This window comes from Callospermophilus lateralis, chromosome X (genome assembly GCF_048772815.1).
Source record: "Callospermophilus lateralis isolate mCalLat2 chromosome X, mCalLat2.hap1, whole genome shotgun sequence".
NCBI lineage: Eukaryota > Metazoa > Chordata > Mammalia > Rodentia > Sciuridae > Callospermophilus > Callospermophilus lateralis.
In genome coordinates, this window is record NC_135325.1 from 54,443,630 (window position 1) to 54,462,277 (window position 18,648).

General features: G+C 39.1%; 1 protein-coding gene across 3 annotated transcripts in view; it reads right to left on the bottom strand.

Moving 5' to 3' along the window:
- Positions 1–11,765: 11,765 nt before the first annotated feature.
- The window catches only part of Ar (androgen receptor), a 171,238-nt gene continuing 164,355 nt past the window's right edge, over positions 11,766–18,648 (bottom strand). The window contains exons 8-9 of one of the 3 annotated variants that reach the window (XR_013154687.1): positions 15,199–18,363; positions 11,766–14,503 (exon numbers count right to left, since the gene is read on the bottom strand). Coding sequence is in view for 1 of the 3 variants with exons in the window: in XM_077107698.1 (XP_076963813.1) it covers positions 18,208–18,363 (156 nt within the window). In the remaining 2 variants the exon portion in view is untranslated. Of the gene's footprint in view, positions 18,364–18,648 lie in introns of all 3 variants that reach the window. The other 2 variants (XR_013154686.1, XM_077107698.1) reach the window with 2 other exon arrangements.

An 18,648-nucleotide genomic window follows, 5' to 3' on the forward strand; every position in this document is an offset into this window, starting at 1 on the left:
CAACTTCTTTCCAGGCTGCGTTGGATAGAGAGGTTAAATTTACTAAGATTCTTTCTGTCTTAGTTAAGACTGGTTTAGGAATGGGTGAAGAGTTCTGAGAATGAGGTCATGAGTGTGGCAAATTTGGGATGGAAAATCAGGCAGGGGAAAAGCTGGGGCTTATAACACCTGTTCACTTTTCCCTTCCATCCCCTACTTGTACATACCCTTCATTTCAGTTCCCTATCTCATCTCTTGGGGTGAGTATTAATCACATCCAGCCAGTAAAGTAGAGATAGCATACACTTCTGAACCCAATATGAATTTTGATTCTACATCTGGCTAGTATGCAATTTTAGCCATATCCCTCTTCCTCACTGGAATTCATCTCTCAGTAATCTTTGCCTTGTTTGTAAAATGGGAATAATTATTCTTTCTTTGAAAGGTTTTGTGAAATCAATGAAATTACATATAATGGAGTCAAATATAATGTCTGATGCAAAGAGGATGCTTTAGAAATATTGTTGAACTAAAATATTTTAGGTAAAGTTTGGGAGAATTGGCAAAGATTGACCCTCATACATTTCAAGGCTAACTACATTCTTTGGATGGTTTTGTATAAGTACCTGAATAGGAATTGGCCAAAGCTTAAAAGCTAAACCTGAGAGAGCTCAGAGTAAAGATTAGGAGAAAAGAGAGACTGAGATTAGAGAGAGTGAAAGAGATCTAACTAGGAGAGAGAGAGAGAGATGAGGCAGTAGAAATGCAAAAGAATAAGAACATCAAATATGGGAAAGGAACAAAGAGGATGAAAATACCTGTAGGATGAAAGGAGGAGAAAGACATAGGAGAAGCAGAGAAAGAAAGAACAAGTAAGAAAGAGGTAAGAAAGGAAATAGAGATAGGAAAGGAAAGAGGCAGAGACAGATAAGAAAAAAAAAGTAATAAAAGAAAAAGAAAATGAATGACAGCCTGGGATCAGTCAAATTAAGTTGCCAATTGGGTTTATCCTGTCCTGAGATCCAAGAAAAGCAGGCAGGAAAGTGAGCCATAAAGGGGATTTGACAGAATATAGGTTGGAGAGTTCTTGTCTGTCTGATAGAAAAGAGGGGTGCCAGGAAAATTGCTCCCTCAAACTTTTACCCCTCCCCTCTCTAGTGCTAATCTAACCAGGAATCCAAACTTTGTGCGTCAGGGCCTTCCATGCTTTTGACTGCTCCTTATATCACTCCTTCTAAGGATTTTTCCTCTCCAAGTCGTGCTATCAATTCTTTCTTCCTTTCTTATCTCTAAAACCTCATTTCCCACTGATTTTCTGAATTGAAAACAAAGAGGTATCTTTTCTTTTTCTTAACTTCCCAAACTGGAATGTCATGCTTTCTCATCATTGTCAACAAATTCATTTAGATGTGGGAGGGACAGTTACAGCAGTCTTGGCACCAGGCCCAAACAATGACAGGGAATAAACAGACACTGAAATTTGCAATGTGCCTCCTTCTGATGTCCTTTAAAAATCCCTGAGTCTTGTCTTTCTTCTAAGCCATTACCTGACATATCTATTATCAGATCTTGTTCAGAGGAATCAAGGTGAGCAGGCCCTGAAAGTGAGAAGTCTTCAGGTGGCTCTCTCTGGGTGATAGGGTGATAGGCACTAGACTGCTTTTCAGCAGTACAAAGAGCCCCTGCTGAAATACCTTTGGAGCATGTAGGCTCAATATCTTTCATTGCTTTATCTTCTGTAGTAAAGTGTCTATGAACTCTAAATCATAAGAATTCAGTGTGATACATGATTTGGATTCTCTTCCTCATACTTTGGTGATTTTTTTCCCTTTCCAATTACCTGGCTACAGCATTTTTGTGCTCCCATATGTCACAGCCCTGACTACATTGTGAGGTTGTCTTTTACTAGGACCATGAACTTCTCAAGGTCATATTTCACACACTCTGCCTCCTCAGTGGCCATTACAAAGCCTGTGACACAGCTGAATTTATTTTCTTAAAAGTATGTATGAACAAATTAATGTTCTCATTTTTGCTACATATTTAATGACAACATGGATATCACTCCCATTTTTTAAATAACTGCTAACTTGAGGGATTATATAATAAACACTGATTTTATTTGCTTATTGTTAACTCAAAGCACAACACCCATTGATAATAAAGCATTATGTACATTATCTTAGATAACAGATATGAAAAATCATGTACATTGATTAACTGTCTATTAAATTAAATGAAGAAACATATCTGTACATACTGAACATAGTGCCTAACATAGTGTAGGCATCCGATTCTCCAATGAAATTGTCACACAATCATTAGCATCTGGCTTGCCAGTCAATAGATGCTTTCTATCCTTATCTTGAAGTATGAGATAAAGAAGTATCTGTTGAATACATACATGAATTGATGATAATATTTTATCTTACTCTGTTGCAGATACTAATCTAAGTGTTGTTAAGAGTAGAGAGTTGTGTGAGTGGGGTAGGCACTTGTATGTGTGTGTGTGTGTATACACACACACACACACACACACACACATACAAGCCTTTCATCTGAATGTTCTCCAATTTTATTCGTTCCAGGAAGTAACAATTTCTTTTGATACACACTTAAAAATAGAGTGATTTCCTACATAAAATTTTCCATTTAGTCTAATATCAAATAATATATAAAGGGAATTTTTGTTTTTTAGATACATTCCAGCTAGCAAAAAAAATTATGATGGAATTAGAATATCACTATCTTCTTCAATCCCTAATAGATTAATGAGTCTACTCAATGATCATCAATGGCTACTGCCATAGCAGGGAGATAACTAGATATTCTGTGCCTCAATATAGGTATATCTATGAAGTAATTTTGACAAAAATAAAGACTGAATTTGATCAAACTATTAGTTCCAAGTACCAATTTGCAGAAGATACAGAGGAAAGAGAAATTCGTTCAACTAAGCCATGAGGCAGCCAATAATAAAAGTCAAATTGATTATGTTTACAATAGCATTAAAAGAATACAATGCTTAGAAATAAATTTAACCACAGAGATTTGAGGAGTATGCACTGAAAACCATAAAACATTGCTGAAAGAAATTAGAGAAGATCTAAATACATGCAAATATAGTGCATGTTGATGGATTAGAAGATTAAATGTTGTTAAGATGAAAATGCCTTTCAAATTGAGTTATAGATCTTGGGCAATCCCTATAAAATATTATCACGTTTTTTGAAATCAAGAAGCTAATTCAAAAATTCATGTACAATTTTAAGGAACCACACATAGCCACAACAATTTTGTAAAAGAACAAAGTTTGAGGATTCACACTTTCCAATTCCAAAACTTAACCACAAAGATATAGTAATCAAGAGAATAAGATATTGGTGTAAATACAGACACATCGAACAATGGAGTAGAGATTCTAGAAATAAACTTTCATATTTAATGTCAATTGATTTTTGACAAGTATACTAAAAAATTGATGGGGGGAAGAATAATCTTTTAAATTCATAGTGCTGAGACAACTGGATATTAACATACAAAAGAATGGACTTATTATACAAAAGTTAACTAAAATTCATCGAAGACTAAATATAGTAGCTAAAATTGTAAACTTTTTTATTGGTTGTTCAAAACATTACAAAGATCTTGACATATCATATTTCATACATTTGATTCAAGTGGGTTATGAACTCCCATTTTTACCCCGTATACAGATTGCAGAATCACATCGGTTACACATCCACGTTTATACATACTGCCATACTAGTGTCTGTTGTATTTTGCTGCCTTTCCTATCCCCTGCTATCCCCCCTCCACTTTCATCTTCTCTCTCTACCCCATCTACTGTAATTCATTTCTCTCTCTTGTTTTTTTCCCCTTTCCCCTCAACTCCTCTTATATGTAATTTTGTATAACAATGAGGGTCTCCTTCCATTTCCATGCAATTTCCCTTCTCTCTCTATTTCCCTGCCCCCTCTCATCCCTATTTAATGGTGATCTTCTTCTCATGCTCTTCCTCCCTGCTCTGTTCTTAGTTGCCCTCCTTATATCAAAGAAGACATTTGGCATTTGTTTTTTAGGGATTGGCTAGCTTCACTTAGCATATTTTATAAGAAAATATTGGCATACATATTTTGAACTTGTATTAGGCAATGTTTTCTTAGATATTACTCTAAAATCAAAAGCAGCAAAAGAAATAATAAATGAATGGGTATCACCAAAATGAAAAGCTTTTTCAGTCCAAAGGACATTATCAAGAAAGTGAAAGACATCCCACAGAATGAAGCAAATTTTTGCAAATCACTTAAGGGTCTTATTTCTAGAATATATAAAGACATTACATATCAATAGTAAAAAGATAAATTACTCAGTCTGGAAATGGATAAATTATCTGAACAGAAATTTCTACAAGGGAGATATACAGATGACCAATAAGATGACATGAAAAGATGCTTACATCATTAACCATCAAGGAAATGCATATCAACAACTACAATGAGATACTACTTTATACTCCATAAGGTTACAATTACAAAATATCAGATAACGATTATCCACAATAGCTTTTTTGAGATATTTGTCATTTTCATTTTTACATGGAACCTCCTTAGTATGTACAATTTTGTGTTTTTATGATCAGTAAAACAATTTAAATAAAATAAACAATGAATATCTTTCTTTGTCCTCAAAAACTAAAGTATATTAGAATTTTTAAGTGTAATGATCCCAATCAATAAGTTATTTTCTAATTCTGTCTTTAATTTTATCTTGCTATTGTCCTACAGGTTAGACATTACTATTATTTTAGTATAAACTCAATGAATTTTTAGATTTACCTACAAGTTTTCCAATATCTTTGCTCAATATTACCTCTTGCATTTCAAAACTTCCATTAAGATTGTATTCCTTCACTCTGAAGTGCATCATTTAAAATTTCCTTTAGCATGGAATTGATTTTAAAATGTATTATTTTAACTTTTTTGAAAGATATTTAGCACATTACAGGTATTTCCCACTGATGACTTCTACTAATATCATTATGGATGCTAATCTTAACTATAATGGATATTTTTGCATATCATTAATTTTGTTCTCATCTATCTTCCAATTCCCTAATTCTTTCTACAGTTGTACATATCCTATTCTTTAATCTATCAACATTTTTTGGTTCCACTATTTTACTTGTTAGTTCTAAGCATTATATTTTGTTATTTTCCCAGTAAGACTAGTTGTTATTTATGGGTTTTTGTCACTTATTCACACTATCAACACTGCCAGTAAAGTTAATTTTATATTCTAAGTGTGATGATTCTACATTCTGAAGTCTATGGATCTGATTCTGTTATTTCTTTTTTCTTGGGATTTTAATCTGGATGGATTATCTCTTTATGTTTTGTAACCTTTGTTTGTGAGATGCTCCTTTTCTTTGGGCCTATAGGAATTTTTGAGGCTTTTGCCAATTCCAATGGTGATTTTTAGATCTCTACTTTTGGTTTTTCTGAAGACACTGAAAACGTGTCTTAAATTAGGACTACAAATCCATGTGTCACAGATTTAATTCTGATTTACCCTTACACTAGGGATATGGCCTTTGAGGGTGTCAGCTTTATGTGAAAGTCTCTTATAAGACCCCATACCTTGGTCAGGCCCTAATCTTAATCTCCTATTCCTCTAATTTCTTACAGTAATTATAATATAAATTCAGAATCCCCAAGGTTTGGATAAAAGTTTCAGGGAAATATCTAACTGGTCACACTACATAGCTACTGATTTTATTTCTATTATTACCTTTCAGGATTCCTTACTAACATATTAATGCAGTGATAAATTTTAAAATATTATCTTTTTTATTTCACTAGGAAATTTAGTTAATTTTTGGGGGGAGAGCCATCAGAATATCTAGTAAGACATACTATTATAAATAAAGGTCTATGGCCAACTTCTAAAATAACAATGCTTCCTTCCTGTCTCATATTTTACAGCAGTATTAATAATTTCTGCCCTGCTTTCCTTATAGGGTTCCTGTGAGTCTTCAGTGACACAGTGGATATTGAAGTACTACAAGCTATAAAGCATTACTTAGATGGCAATGTGTTGCTTTTATAATGAACTGCAAACCAAAGTATAGTTGTTTGATCTTCAGAGAGGGAAGTTTGAAGTTTAAAGCACAGAGGGTTAATTTCCAGTTTCAGAAATCAGGAAAAATATACTGGAGCTGGTTTTTGAGCTGAGCATCAATGGATAGGAAGGATTTGCCCAGGCAAAAATAGGGGAGGGCATTTCATATGGAGAAAACCATGTGAGCAAAAAATGGTAAAATATATAGTCCTCTTACCAGAGGGTAATCTTTGGTCTGGTCTCTTGAGCATTAATGCTTATCCAATAGTATTGCCTGTACTCTGGTTCTTGTAGCTCCATACCTTCTCCATCTAAGAGACCCTTCAATCAACTACAGTTGCTCACATGTACTCTGGATGGGAAATTTGGCAGGGTGTTTGACCTATATCAGTATAGTCCAGGTACAGAATGGCCCAAAGATCATAGCTAGAAGTACATTCCCACCAAGATCAACAAGTGTGTATGAGCAGCAGGTAGGTTGGTGTGATATAGGGTGGAGACTGCTGTGGAACAGCAAGCAACACATTTCTAGGTGTGTAGTCAGGAGGCTGGAGGCTAGATATTTCTAGTCTAACAAACTATCATTGCTCTCTTTTAGAATATGGGATTTTAAAAATGGGGTGGTGGTGCACACCAGTAATCTCAATGACTCAGAATGCTGAGGCAGGATGATGGCAAGTTCAAAGCCAGCCTTAGCAATTTAGTGAGGCCTTAAGCAACTTAGTGGGGTCCTGTCTCAAAATAAATATAAAAAGGGATGGGGATAAGACTCAGTGGTTGAACTTCCCTAGGTTAAATTTGTAGTGAAAAACAAATTAGGCACAGGATTATAGAAATTAGAGTAAGATGAAGTGGGACAATTTCTGGGTTTTGTCAACAATTTCATAGTCTAAGAAAGCAAGTTAAAGCTGAACTAAATAAGCTTTTTCTTGATCTCCCTTGCTGTACAGAAGGTGAGATTTGAGTCCTAGAAAAGAAAAAGGTTCTACATAACTTTATCTGCCGGTTAGTGACAGAAGCTGGTAGGTAACCTGACTCCTGATCCAATGCTCTTTTCCCATGCCTGTCTTTATAAACAAATATATTCATAGATTCTTTGATTATCCAGCTTTCTGCTGTACCCAGATACCTCTAACCAGACAGAAAGGAGGGGCAAGTGCATTTATAAGACATTTAGAAAATGGTAGGGTAGAAAAGAACATTTTTTCTCCCAGTAAGAGTCATCTGAAGTTTGGGGAAGAGGCCGTGTGGAAATTTGTGAGGTCATGTACACCAGACATAACTCTTTTTTGTACGTGAGTGGTTTTGAAGATAATTACATTTTGATATCGTTCCTTCTTTATTCCTGCTCATAATACTACCTGCTTTTGAGTTTCCTGGGCCTCTTTTCAAAGGCTTTGAGAAAAGCAGTCAGCCTTTTAAGAATGATGTAGTGATCAAGATCATAATCTTTTGCAATAATCTTGACTTTGAATTTAGGCTTTATTACTTAGATATAATCTTGGGTCTAATCCAGAAATAATGTTGGGTCAGAGCTTCAGTTTCCTTATCTATATAAGGAGGCAACTGGGCTGGACTCATTGGGTTGATATGACAATTATATACATTTTTCTTGACACATAGTAAACTTGCAATACATTTTATTTATGTTGTTATGGCCATAAGCATCACTGTTAATTTTGCCCTTGAACCACTCTCTGCTTCACCTTCTATTATATTATTCTCACATAATAACTTTTAGCATAGTTTTCACCTCTCCAAACTTATTATGTTACAGCTTTCTTTAAAGAAAACAAAACAAACAAACAAAAAAATCTTGGTTATCTCAACTGCTGTTATATAATCAGTTGTGAGGAGTGGCAAATAATTGTTAATAGTATTTTACATACTGAAGTTCATGGATAACTTTCTTAAAAATATGATAGGATGTTCTAATGTTTCCTTTTTAAAATATTTTTTTAGTTGTAGTTGCACACAATATCATCTTTATTTATTTATTTATTTATTTTTTAAATTTATATGTGGGGCTGAGGATTGAACCCAGGGCCTCCCATGTGCTAGGCGAGCACTCTACCACTGAGCCACAACCCCAGCCCCCAAATATTTCCTTTTAATATGGTCATTCTCATTTGCACTTATATTTGCTTCTTAAATGGGAGAGAAATGAGCTGACGATAGCTGTGTGGCAGGAATTGAACATATCTCTCTAGGCTCCCCTGACTGAGGTCATGTCACATGTAAGGTCATTATATTTCACATGTGGCAACTGAAGATGAGTGGCCTACAGAAGATATTCTACTTCTTAATAGGACATACAAGCCCTAGCTCAGATTCAGTTCTAATTACTCCCTACCAGTTCCCATACACTTTGACTACACCAAAATAGAAGCCACACTCTCTCTTACCTCTACTGCATGGTATTCTCTCAGCTATGATTGCCTGCCAAGCAAGATACCTTCTTCTTCTGGGAAATTTTATCTTGTTGTTGAAGGCCAGAGTCAGATGTCACCTCTCTAGGAAATTGAAATGCTGTCTCTTCTTGGCATTTCCTCATTTCCTATTTGTTTGGGTAAATGAATGAAGCTCCACAACCCACTGAGCACTAATTTACCTGACTTACCACAGCCATTACCTCTTAAGATGATGCTACCTTTGCTCTCTGAGGTTTCTTGCCTGCCAATTTGGGGCCCCATGACAGGGAATGTTATCCTAGGAAGGCCATGACAAGTGTAGATGGGGTAGTAGGCAATGAATGCTGTTATCATACAGACATGGGCATTCCAAAAAAAGAATTGCAATGGCAGATCCTGGGATCTTGGACAGATTGGTATGATGTGAGGAGATGGAGACTGGGAATCTGGAGATTCAGGCTTCTGGAAACCAGAATGGAGACTGATAATCAGGAGACCTTAGACTTCAGGCTATCAATTATTTAACAGCAGCCTTGGACAAATCACTTCACCTTGATGAGCCTCAGTTTTCCTCTGTACAAACCAGTTGATCACTAACCTGCTTACCTTCTCAGGATGTTATGAGATTTAGATGAGATTATGTGTCAGATTATTCTGGGAAATGCAATGCTAGCAAGGGCTTCTATGTCTCCCATTTATTTTAGGGATGAAGGCTGAACTCTTTTAGCTGGCTTTGCTAAGGCCTCCTTTTCTATCCTCATCTCTGATAGTGATACCATCCTTCAAACTCCTCCCTATTTGCAGTTTCCCTTTCAAGGCTGCTGTCTTTCCTGTGAGAAAGAATGCACTTTTCTCTTCTGCAGCCCCATCTTCATTCAACTTGGGTCACAGCCTAGATTTCACTAGAAACCTCCCCTTATCTTCTACCTGCCGGGGTAGAGATTGGGGTGAAGAGTGTTGGTCTGCACACATGGGAGCCACACAAGGGGTGGAAGCTCTCTCCTCAAGGTTCTGAATCTGTATGCCAGGTAAGCCTTCTCAGACGTCCCACTTCCTTGACAAGCTGCCTGAATTCATGAGAAGAGGATCATGAACTGGGGGCTCTGGGGTTGCCCCTGGCCACAGGCATTAGTTTACAATCACATTCAGTAAGTATTTTGACCCAGTTTCTCATGTGAAGTATGAGAAATTTATTGTAGACAACACTTAAGATCCTTGTTAGCTCTATAGGCAGCAACACTAAGTTGAAGATTATCGTAATTTCTTTGGAGGGAAGGATGTGAAAGGATTGGGGGTTGCATAGATAAGTTGAATTTCCAGCCTGGTCTGGCCTAAAGCATTTAATAGACTGTAAACTCACTGAAGGCACAAATAGTGCATGGATTAAGTCCTTCCTATCTCTGCCATTTATGAGATGATCTCAGTGGTAAACAAATTATCTCACTTTTAAGCCCTTCCTTCACCCATCAAGAAATGGATAGCATCTTTTACACAAGACTCAATTGCTTTTTGACTCTCTGCTCCTTATTTGTTCTGTAAACGTTTGTTAAGTACAAACATAAGGATTCTAACTACAAAATTGTATTTGAGGGGTAGTAAAAGTCCCCTCCTTTTCCTTTTAGGTCAGGATAAAGCCAAATATCATAGTTTGCAGTAACCATGGTATCCACACTGGCAGGGAATTCTCATCTCATCTAGCTGTCCATACCTTCCAACACACATTGATTATATAGACAAGAAAACTGAGGTCCAGAAAAGAGCAGAGGACTGCTTAGTGCCAGAATCCTCATTAAGCATTTGTTGTGTAGCCATGAGAAAATACAGGATTCCTGCCTCTAGGCTTTTTTTCAACAGGTTAAGTGTCCTCTGACCCCCTGGCTTCTGTATTTTTCTACTCTTTGGAAAAATCTATGATAGATGCTAGCCACCTTGTCTGTTTAGACAGGAGCTGATTTAGAGTTTCTGTCTTGATGAGTGAAGCCAAGTAGAGCTGCTGTTAGATCATACTCTGTAGATGCAAAAGAAGAGGACCTAAGCAATGATTCTCAGGGGGATTCTCTGGAGGCAGGCTCTGATTTACACATATAACCCATAAACACATACATCCTCTTTCTCTGTAACTTAGATACACAAACACACACCTCAGCAATCTCTGTTGTTTTGGGATTTTGTTTTGTTTTGTGCTCCTCTCCATCACATGCTGATCTCAGGAAAAAATTTGAGAAATCCCTGTCTCTGAGGTGGTCAATGATAAACATGGTTCAATGTGGAATCTCTCTCAGGGGTTCTGGCATTTTAACAGGGAGCATAGCCAGAGAAAATAGCCCACCAGCTGTGTCACATATGTTCTCACTGGATCCCCAATTCAGCCTGGGAGGGAGGCATTGTAACCATCCTTTACAGGTGAGGACACTGAGGCATAGAGAGTTTTCTTATTATTCTCTAAGATACCTGTCACACCTCATCTATGGCCTCTATCAAGCCTAGAAATCCAATTTGGGAATCTCATCTCATTTGTGCCAAGAGGCAACAGGAAGGGCCTTGCTTGAACTGAAGAACACAAAAGAAGGCTGACTTGGATTTTACCTGCATGGTCAAAGATGGTACGACCCTGGAAAAAGTAAGGAGGCAAATGTGCCCATTCTTTGTCTGAAACTTGGCTCTAACTGGGCAGTGATGCCATTAATTTATACTCCCACTAGGATGAGGATGAGGGTGAGCAGCTGGGCTTTATGCAGCTCTCTTCTGGCTGTTAAACTCAGGGTTTTTTTTGTGTGTGTGTGTGTGTGAAAGGTTGTGATGAGCTGCCAGTGCCCGTCTGTGCTTTGTAGCACAGATCCTTTGTGATTTTGGTGGTCCCAGGTTAGCCTATGCTAAGGTCAATGCAAGGCAAATTCATAACCCCTGTGTGAAGATTTTTACAAATATATGAAAATCAGAGTAGCATAAAAGGCCACTGGGCATGATACCAACTCTCAACTTCAATAAAAGCAGCCAATAAAAAGAGCTAATTAAAAGAACTCTGATGACATTCATCTGAAATTTTAGATTGTTTTATGTTTTAGCAAATTAACAACGGTGATAAGAGGACATTAGCAGCTTTTCTCGGGTCTTTTTGTTAACAATAACTTGAGCCTGCAGCCACAACAGGGGCTGTGGCCAAGTTTTCGCTGGCAGACCAGCCAGCCAATATTTTATACAATGGATGACATTTCTGAAAGCAGGCGCAGAGACAAACCCAGAGTCACACATGTATTCCAACAAACAAGTTTCTGCCATTTTTAATTGTATTTAGAGCAACAAAAGATTTCAAGATTACAAAAAGAGAACAGAACACTAGCGCTTGGGGCTGGTCCTGCTGCCCAGTTGAGGCTAAGTGCCACTGTAAGAACTGAAGCCCTATCGAAAGAACTTTCAAGCAAAATTAATTTGTTTCTTTTAAAATTGTTTTGAATAATGCTCTCTCTCATTTTCCTCTCAACATTGAAAATTAATTCTTATCTCTGGTTACATAGTCTGCTCCCTTGGGCTGCCAAATTAATCTCAAGGACAGCACAAGAATGTTATGTCCGAGACACTCCCTAATCAATGTCCAGTCTAGGGAAAAGCAGAAAGGTGTCACTGGGTGGTTAAGGGGGCACTCTTTCTTTCCTTGGGTCATTCCAGTGGTGGCTGCTCTCAGCATCCAAGTGGCTTCTGAAATAGAACAACCCCATAGGCACTTCACTGCAGGACAGTTAGCACCAAGGGCTAAGGTTGAGAGAGACTGCCAGCTTGGCCTGTTACAGGGACCCAAACTGTGAGGCAGCAGCCAAGAAGGGCACCACCAGAGAAGCAGCAACATTTTGGAAGAGTTTTTCCTTTGGGGTATGCGTATGTGTAGGTTCCAGTCTTTGGGGGTCAATGGAATATGCAGCTACGTAATGGTCTTTGCCAAGTAGATTATGTGAGAACTGTTTTGGGCCACAAGGGTCACCTATTCCATAGCTTCTTATTTAATTCCAAAAAGGCTAAAAGATAGTGAGTCAAGTAAAGGAAGCAGAACCTCTGTTATAATGAATTGGGACTGAAAATCAATCAATACATACTTTTCAACCAAATTTAATACAGTGACATTAAAGCTCAGTCAAAAGCTGTTGTTCACTCTGAAAGTCCACCCGCTAGATTCAAATATCTACCATTCTTTTGGGGACTAGGAGAATTCCAAGTGATGTGTGATCTTGGCTGAAATGTCTGAAGAGGAATAACCAATGTGGATTTTTCTGCCTTCACCTAGGAATGGTTGAGGGTTGGGAGGCTCTGGGCAACAGACCCCAGTGTCAAACTCTTAATTGAAGAAAAACACCTCTACCCATGGGAGGGATGGACCTTTACCTACAGAGATACAATTTCTAGTACACTGACAAGTTTTAACAGAGAAAAACACATTTTCAATTTTCAAAATCTTTACAAAACATATCCAAAACCAGAATTAGAGCACACAGACACCCAGTAGCAAGAGCACCTCAATCGCAGGGGAGAGAATTGGTTGAAAGATGGAGCACTTGCTCCAGGTTCCCAACTACAGGCAACTGCCTTTCTCTCACAAGAATGGTGAAGACCAAGGAATACCCTTTGTTCTTCCAATAACTCAGGTCCCATCAGGGGGCCACTGGCCAATCATTCAGGTGGGCTTTTGACCCCATGTCTGGGTATTCCCTATGGTAAATAGCCAGTTCCAATGAGTCTTCACCACCCTTTCCACATTCATCTGTCTTAGGCAAGTAAAGTGCAATACATCACATACCCTACCCTTTTCCCCCCTCTACCCCTTTGCAAGGCCTGTGCATTAGGCCCAATAGGGGCAGAGATCTCTTAGTTATCTGATCAATCCAGGTGTCTTGTCCATTCTGAGAGAGCTTCCAAAATGTAACTGCAGCCTCTCTCACAAGTACATGGCATCAGATATGACCTGGAACCAAATATAAAGGTGCAGAGAAAGGTAAAGCTATTAGAACACTTTATATCTATATATATATAATTCAATTTTGAAACACGGATACAAATACTCATTTACAATATATTTCAACCTTCTGCCTTAAACTGCAGAGAACTTTTTGTGCTGTCCAAACTGGGCAGAAATGAGGGTTTCTGCCTGCTGTCCTTCTAGTGCAAAATCTAGTCCTTTAAATGCTCCCCTTCTCAGCAAGGGCTTCACATCTTCAGATAAACTAACATGGGCACTAGCAAACACAGTGGCCAAGACCAGCTCCATTTCCAACCATGCAATGATGGAGCTTCAAGAATTTGCTCAGCAACTACTAGAGTAAAGGAAAGCTACTTCTGCTTATAAAATCACTTAATGAAGGACCCAGAATCCCATTTTTTCCAAATTATCTTCAACTCTTCTAAATATGTATTTTGTGAAGGGAAAAAAATCCCACAAAACTCTTGGAAGTCAGTCACCAGCAAAGTCCTTTAGTCTGTCTTTGGATAGCTTACCAAAGAGGCACTAATGCTTGCTCCCTCCCTGCCCTTAAAAATTTTGGTATCTTAGCAGATACAATGTAATCTTTGGTTACATAATGTGACGCTTTCATCTCTTTTTCTGTCTTTTTTAAAAATCTGCTTTCAAAATTTTTCAAAGAGATCAGTGGTGAGAACAGATCTGCCTATAAAAGCAACAGGGGTAGGAACTTCCTTTTCCAAGAAATTTCACATGTGAAATGGCTTCTTTTGACTTTAAGTTGGGATTTGATGTGGTGCTTTGGCATTCCTGGTTCATGTGAACCCCCTAAAAGTGGGTTAAGCACTAAAGCGATGCCCTCAGCCCAGAGCCCTCTCACCTGGGCAACCGGCACAGAATAATCAGTAGTCAGCCTCTTGCTTTTCCAGGACTATGCAGGGGTCATGCAGGGATATTTACTGGGCTGTCTGGAGAGAGTCTCCTGAAGTGCAGTGCTGGCATACGGTTAAGGAGGGAGACAGGGGATGGCTTGGGCCTTTGTGCCCTGCTGGATATCAAGGGAGAGAAGGGGGAAAGGCCACGTCTGTGCTGTGCCTAATGAAACAAACACTTAGAAGCTACTCAAAGTTCAAAGTCAGGTCATTTGTATAGTGTCAGTGTCATGTGGATGGTGGACATTTTCTTGAAAGCACAAGTCAAATACAATATATTGTTTATGTGTCTACATGTATGTAGAAGTAGAGTATGGACAGAGAGGGATTTGAGCATCAGCACATTATTTCATTACCTGAACAATTAACCTCAGCAACTACCCAAAGGACAGAGTGAAACTTTTTTTTCTTTTTTTCTTTCTTTTTCTTTTTCTTTTTTTTAGTGCCAGTGAACATACATAAAAATATATGCATTACTGATTTTCTTTTTTTCAAAGATATATGACAGAATCCTTCAAAAACTCCCTTTCTCAGAGTAAGGTAATTTAAAAAAATAATGAACTTTCCAAGAACAACGATATTGTATGTGGCATAGAAAATCTAAGGAAAAAGAATTCAACCCCCACGTCAGCTCAGAGGCCAGACCCAGTGAGCTGCCCAATGAATAGGCTGAAACTGCCACACGACTCTATTCTTTGACCAGAGTTCGTGACCTTGGCAGCTATCTGCTGCCCAGCACAGATGGGGCCTTCTCCACGATGCTCCCTCTTTTTCTCTTTCTCACTTTCCATCCCCATCAAACACTGCACACCTCTTTGGAGATGGTCCCCTTGACTTGTCCGGTGAGTGATCCTCATCTTCTAGCTCACCAGGTGAGTGGGTCTGGGTGGCCAGTCCTTCACAGGTGAGCACAGTGTACCAACCACATCAACTCTGTTTGTAGATCAGGGTGCATGCGAAATGAGACTTCTGTCAGTCACACTGGTTGGAACATCAATGACCAAAAGAAAAAAAAAAGTATTCTTCTTTCATCTGTGGGAGAACCAAGCCAAGCTAATACCTCCTCTGCTCACTCAAACCCCAGTGCAGAAACAGTAGGCCTAAAGCCTTGTTTAGGCTCTTTTTCCCTACTTTTGTCATTTGGAAATTCAGAGTAATCCAATTGTTGTTGCTTTCAACTACACTGCTGTTTCACTGATTTTTGGCTTTTGAAAATGAAAAACATATATTCATGAAGACAAAAGTCAAGACTGGGAAATCCATAAAGATGAAAAATTTGATAGAGAAATGGAAAGGAGAGCCTCTAGTATTTACAAGGAGAGGTATTAGAATGATATAATTGAATCCGTGTGCCACAAAAGATGAAAATCAAAACAGATGTAAAGGAACTATTAAAGTGTAACCTAGCTTAACTGAAAGGAGTCTTGGATGTTATTTTTTTCTGTCTAAGACAGCTAAAAAGTGATCCTGTACATAGGGCAGATGGTGTCATCACAAAGAAAATCAGAATCTATCCTATCCCAGAAAGGAACCTATCAGCTTCAGTTTTTGTCCACCAGTCTTGGATTGGCATATCACTCATGTTAGATTCCTTTCTCCCTTGTTATTTAAAGAAGCTGTTTTGCAAGTTCCTTTGGCTATTAATATCAACACAGAAATCAGGGATGGAAACTCATGTGAATAGTATCATGTCACTCAGAAAACTATCTTCTCAACCAGCAGAGTAAACCATCTAAAATGGGCAACTTGGTGACTGGCCCTTGATTTCTTGAGTTTATCCAATGATGTTAAGAGCTAATTGAGGAGGCAGGGGCCAAGAAGAGAAAACAGGTGAACATCCTCCCCACCCCACATTCAGGATTGGGGAACAAAGTCCAGAGAACAGAGGTGTGCCAAAGGACTATATGAAACCAGTGACCCAGGGGCATACCCTGAGTTTATGGGTGGCAGCCTATCTATACGTGCCACAACAGCCAGACCTTTCCAAAGGAAGCAGTGGTTCTGTAGAGAGTCTCAGTGGTCTTGCATGCCCCTCTGACATAGAGGTAGCAACAATGGTGGGGAATCTGAGTAACTATGGCCAATGTCAGAGCCCAGGGTCAGCATCAGAGGAGGGGGCTGAGTAAACTTGTGCCATTCTGACTTTAGGCTTTGCCTCTGAAGGCTTTATTTAATAGTCAAAGTCTTCTCTTGGTGTCTGCTTGCTTCTTGCCATGAGTTCTTCAGGCAGATATGCTGGGTGGCAAGGAGAGCATTTCAGGTTTTCTGGATCTAGTGTCTTCATTCTTCTAACCCTGGTATTCCACCTTGATCTGGGTAGCCCCTTTAGCTGCTTTGAATAAGGAAGTAGATATGTCTCCATTTATTGGAGAGTTTCATCTCTGGATGACAAGGGCAAGACGCCTAGTTTGTCTGATCCCTTCGATGCCTTCTTTTGGGTTTGTCTAAGGGCTCCAACAAACTAAATGTTGATAAGAGACACTTGGTAAGATGTCTGAGACTACAAGCATCTAGAGACAGATGTCAGGGCTTCTGGCCTGCTAGCCTTCATAGTGTGGAGGGATCTTAGCAGACAATTGGTGAACATGCCTAAAGAAGTGAATAAGCTTTACCACCATGACTGAAATGCAGTGTGGCCTACAAAACACTCAAGGAAGGGTGGAGGGAGCTTGTGGCCACATACAGTCCATAGGTCTTTTAAAGGTGGAGGTATAGAAGGTAGCATCAAGGGATCAACTGTACTGTCTCCTAAGCAGAACAGCCAAGCCATCACTTCCTTCTTCTCTGACTCCAGATGCAAGCTCCTCCCTGGATCATGCATGGGAAAGCAGAACTGGAATTTATAGGATCCTTCCAATGGGTCAGATCTCTCCTCTCCTTCTCACTGATCTGACTCTTCAGTGGAAGTGGTCAAGTTTAGTCTAAAGAGAACACTTCAGTTGAAGTTCTTTGAAAAGCTACTGAAATTTGATTGGAGGGTGGAGGCAGAGGTTGAAAGAGAGAAGGGTTTGAGGGGGAAGGCATTCACATGCAGACAAGTTTTCAAACAAGAAGCACATTTTCAGTATAATGAATTGCACTGCAGTTGAGCAGTCTAGCCCTCAGGGACCAAGGCTGTGGGCAGGTACTGGTGATCCAACTGCCCTACTTGTTTCCTCCTCTCTCTGTGCCCCCAGATCCTCTCTGGGGTCACCCTGTCCTTTAATGGCAATAGTCACTGGAAAAGCTAAAGTCTTCCTGGAGGGAGGGGATGAACAAAAATAGTGACTCCCCATGGACCTGCAATTTTTACCTTCTAGTGACTTGTTGGCTTCTTTGGGGATTTCTGCTTATTAATTTATTTATTTTGAGGAAAATGTCCTCTCAGGGTTTTTTTTTTAATTTTTAATTTTTTTTTGTTTTCTGTTTGTTAGTTTGTTTTTCCTCAGATACTTTTAGCTTGCTAAACTTCCCGTGGCATAAGGTAAGTAAATGTTTGTGTGGCTGGCACACAGCACAGTGCTTTAAACAAGCACAACCTGACACTGGGCCACATGAGGATCATCTCAGATTTAAAGAAATACAACACCATTCAAAACACAGATAGGAGCCACGACAGGGAGCAGAGTGTGAAGGTGCCATGGAGGATGAGAAAGGGAGGGAAGAAGGAAAAGAGAAAAAAGCCCAGCAAATAGAACTCAGGAACATGTTCATGACAGACTGTACATCAATAGAGGAAATTCCCCAAGGCACTGCAGAGAAGTAGTGCAGAGTTATAACAGGCAGAAGACATTGGAAAAGGGGACTGAGGTGGGGGAGGGAAATGGGGGCTTCCAAAGCTTCACTGTGTATGGAAATAGATGGGCTTGACTTTCCCAGAAAGGATCTTGGGCACTTGAACAGAGATGATCTCTGCCATCATTTCTGGAAAGTCCACGCTCACCATGTGGGACTTGATTAGCAGGTCAAAAGTGAACTGATGCAGCTCTCTTGCAATCTGCAGGGGACAGTAAGAGAAAGAGAAAACAAGGTTGATAAGGAGTTGGTTTCTGCCAGACTCTACCCCCACCTCTGATTTCCAAGACTTTTAGCATTTTGTCCCCTTGTCTATCCTTGGTCCTGCCCCATGAGTGAATCTGCCTGTGTGTGTGTGTCTTGCATGTGAATTTGCCTCTGTGTGTGTGTGTGGTGTGTGTGTGTGTGTGTGTGTATGTGTGTGTGTGTATTAAATTGTCTCTGGGGCTCCCAAGAGATCTCTTACACCATTGCAAGCTCTGTGACT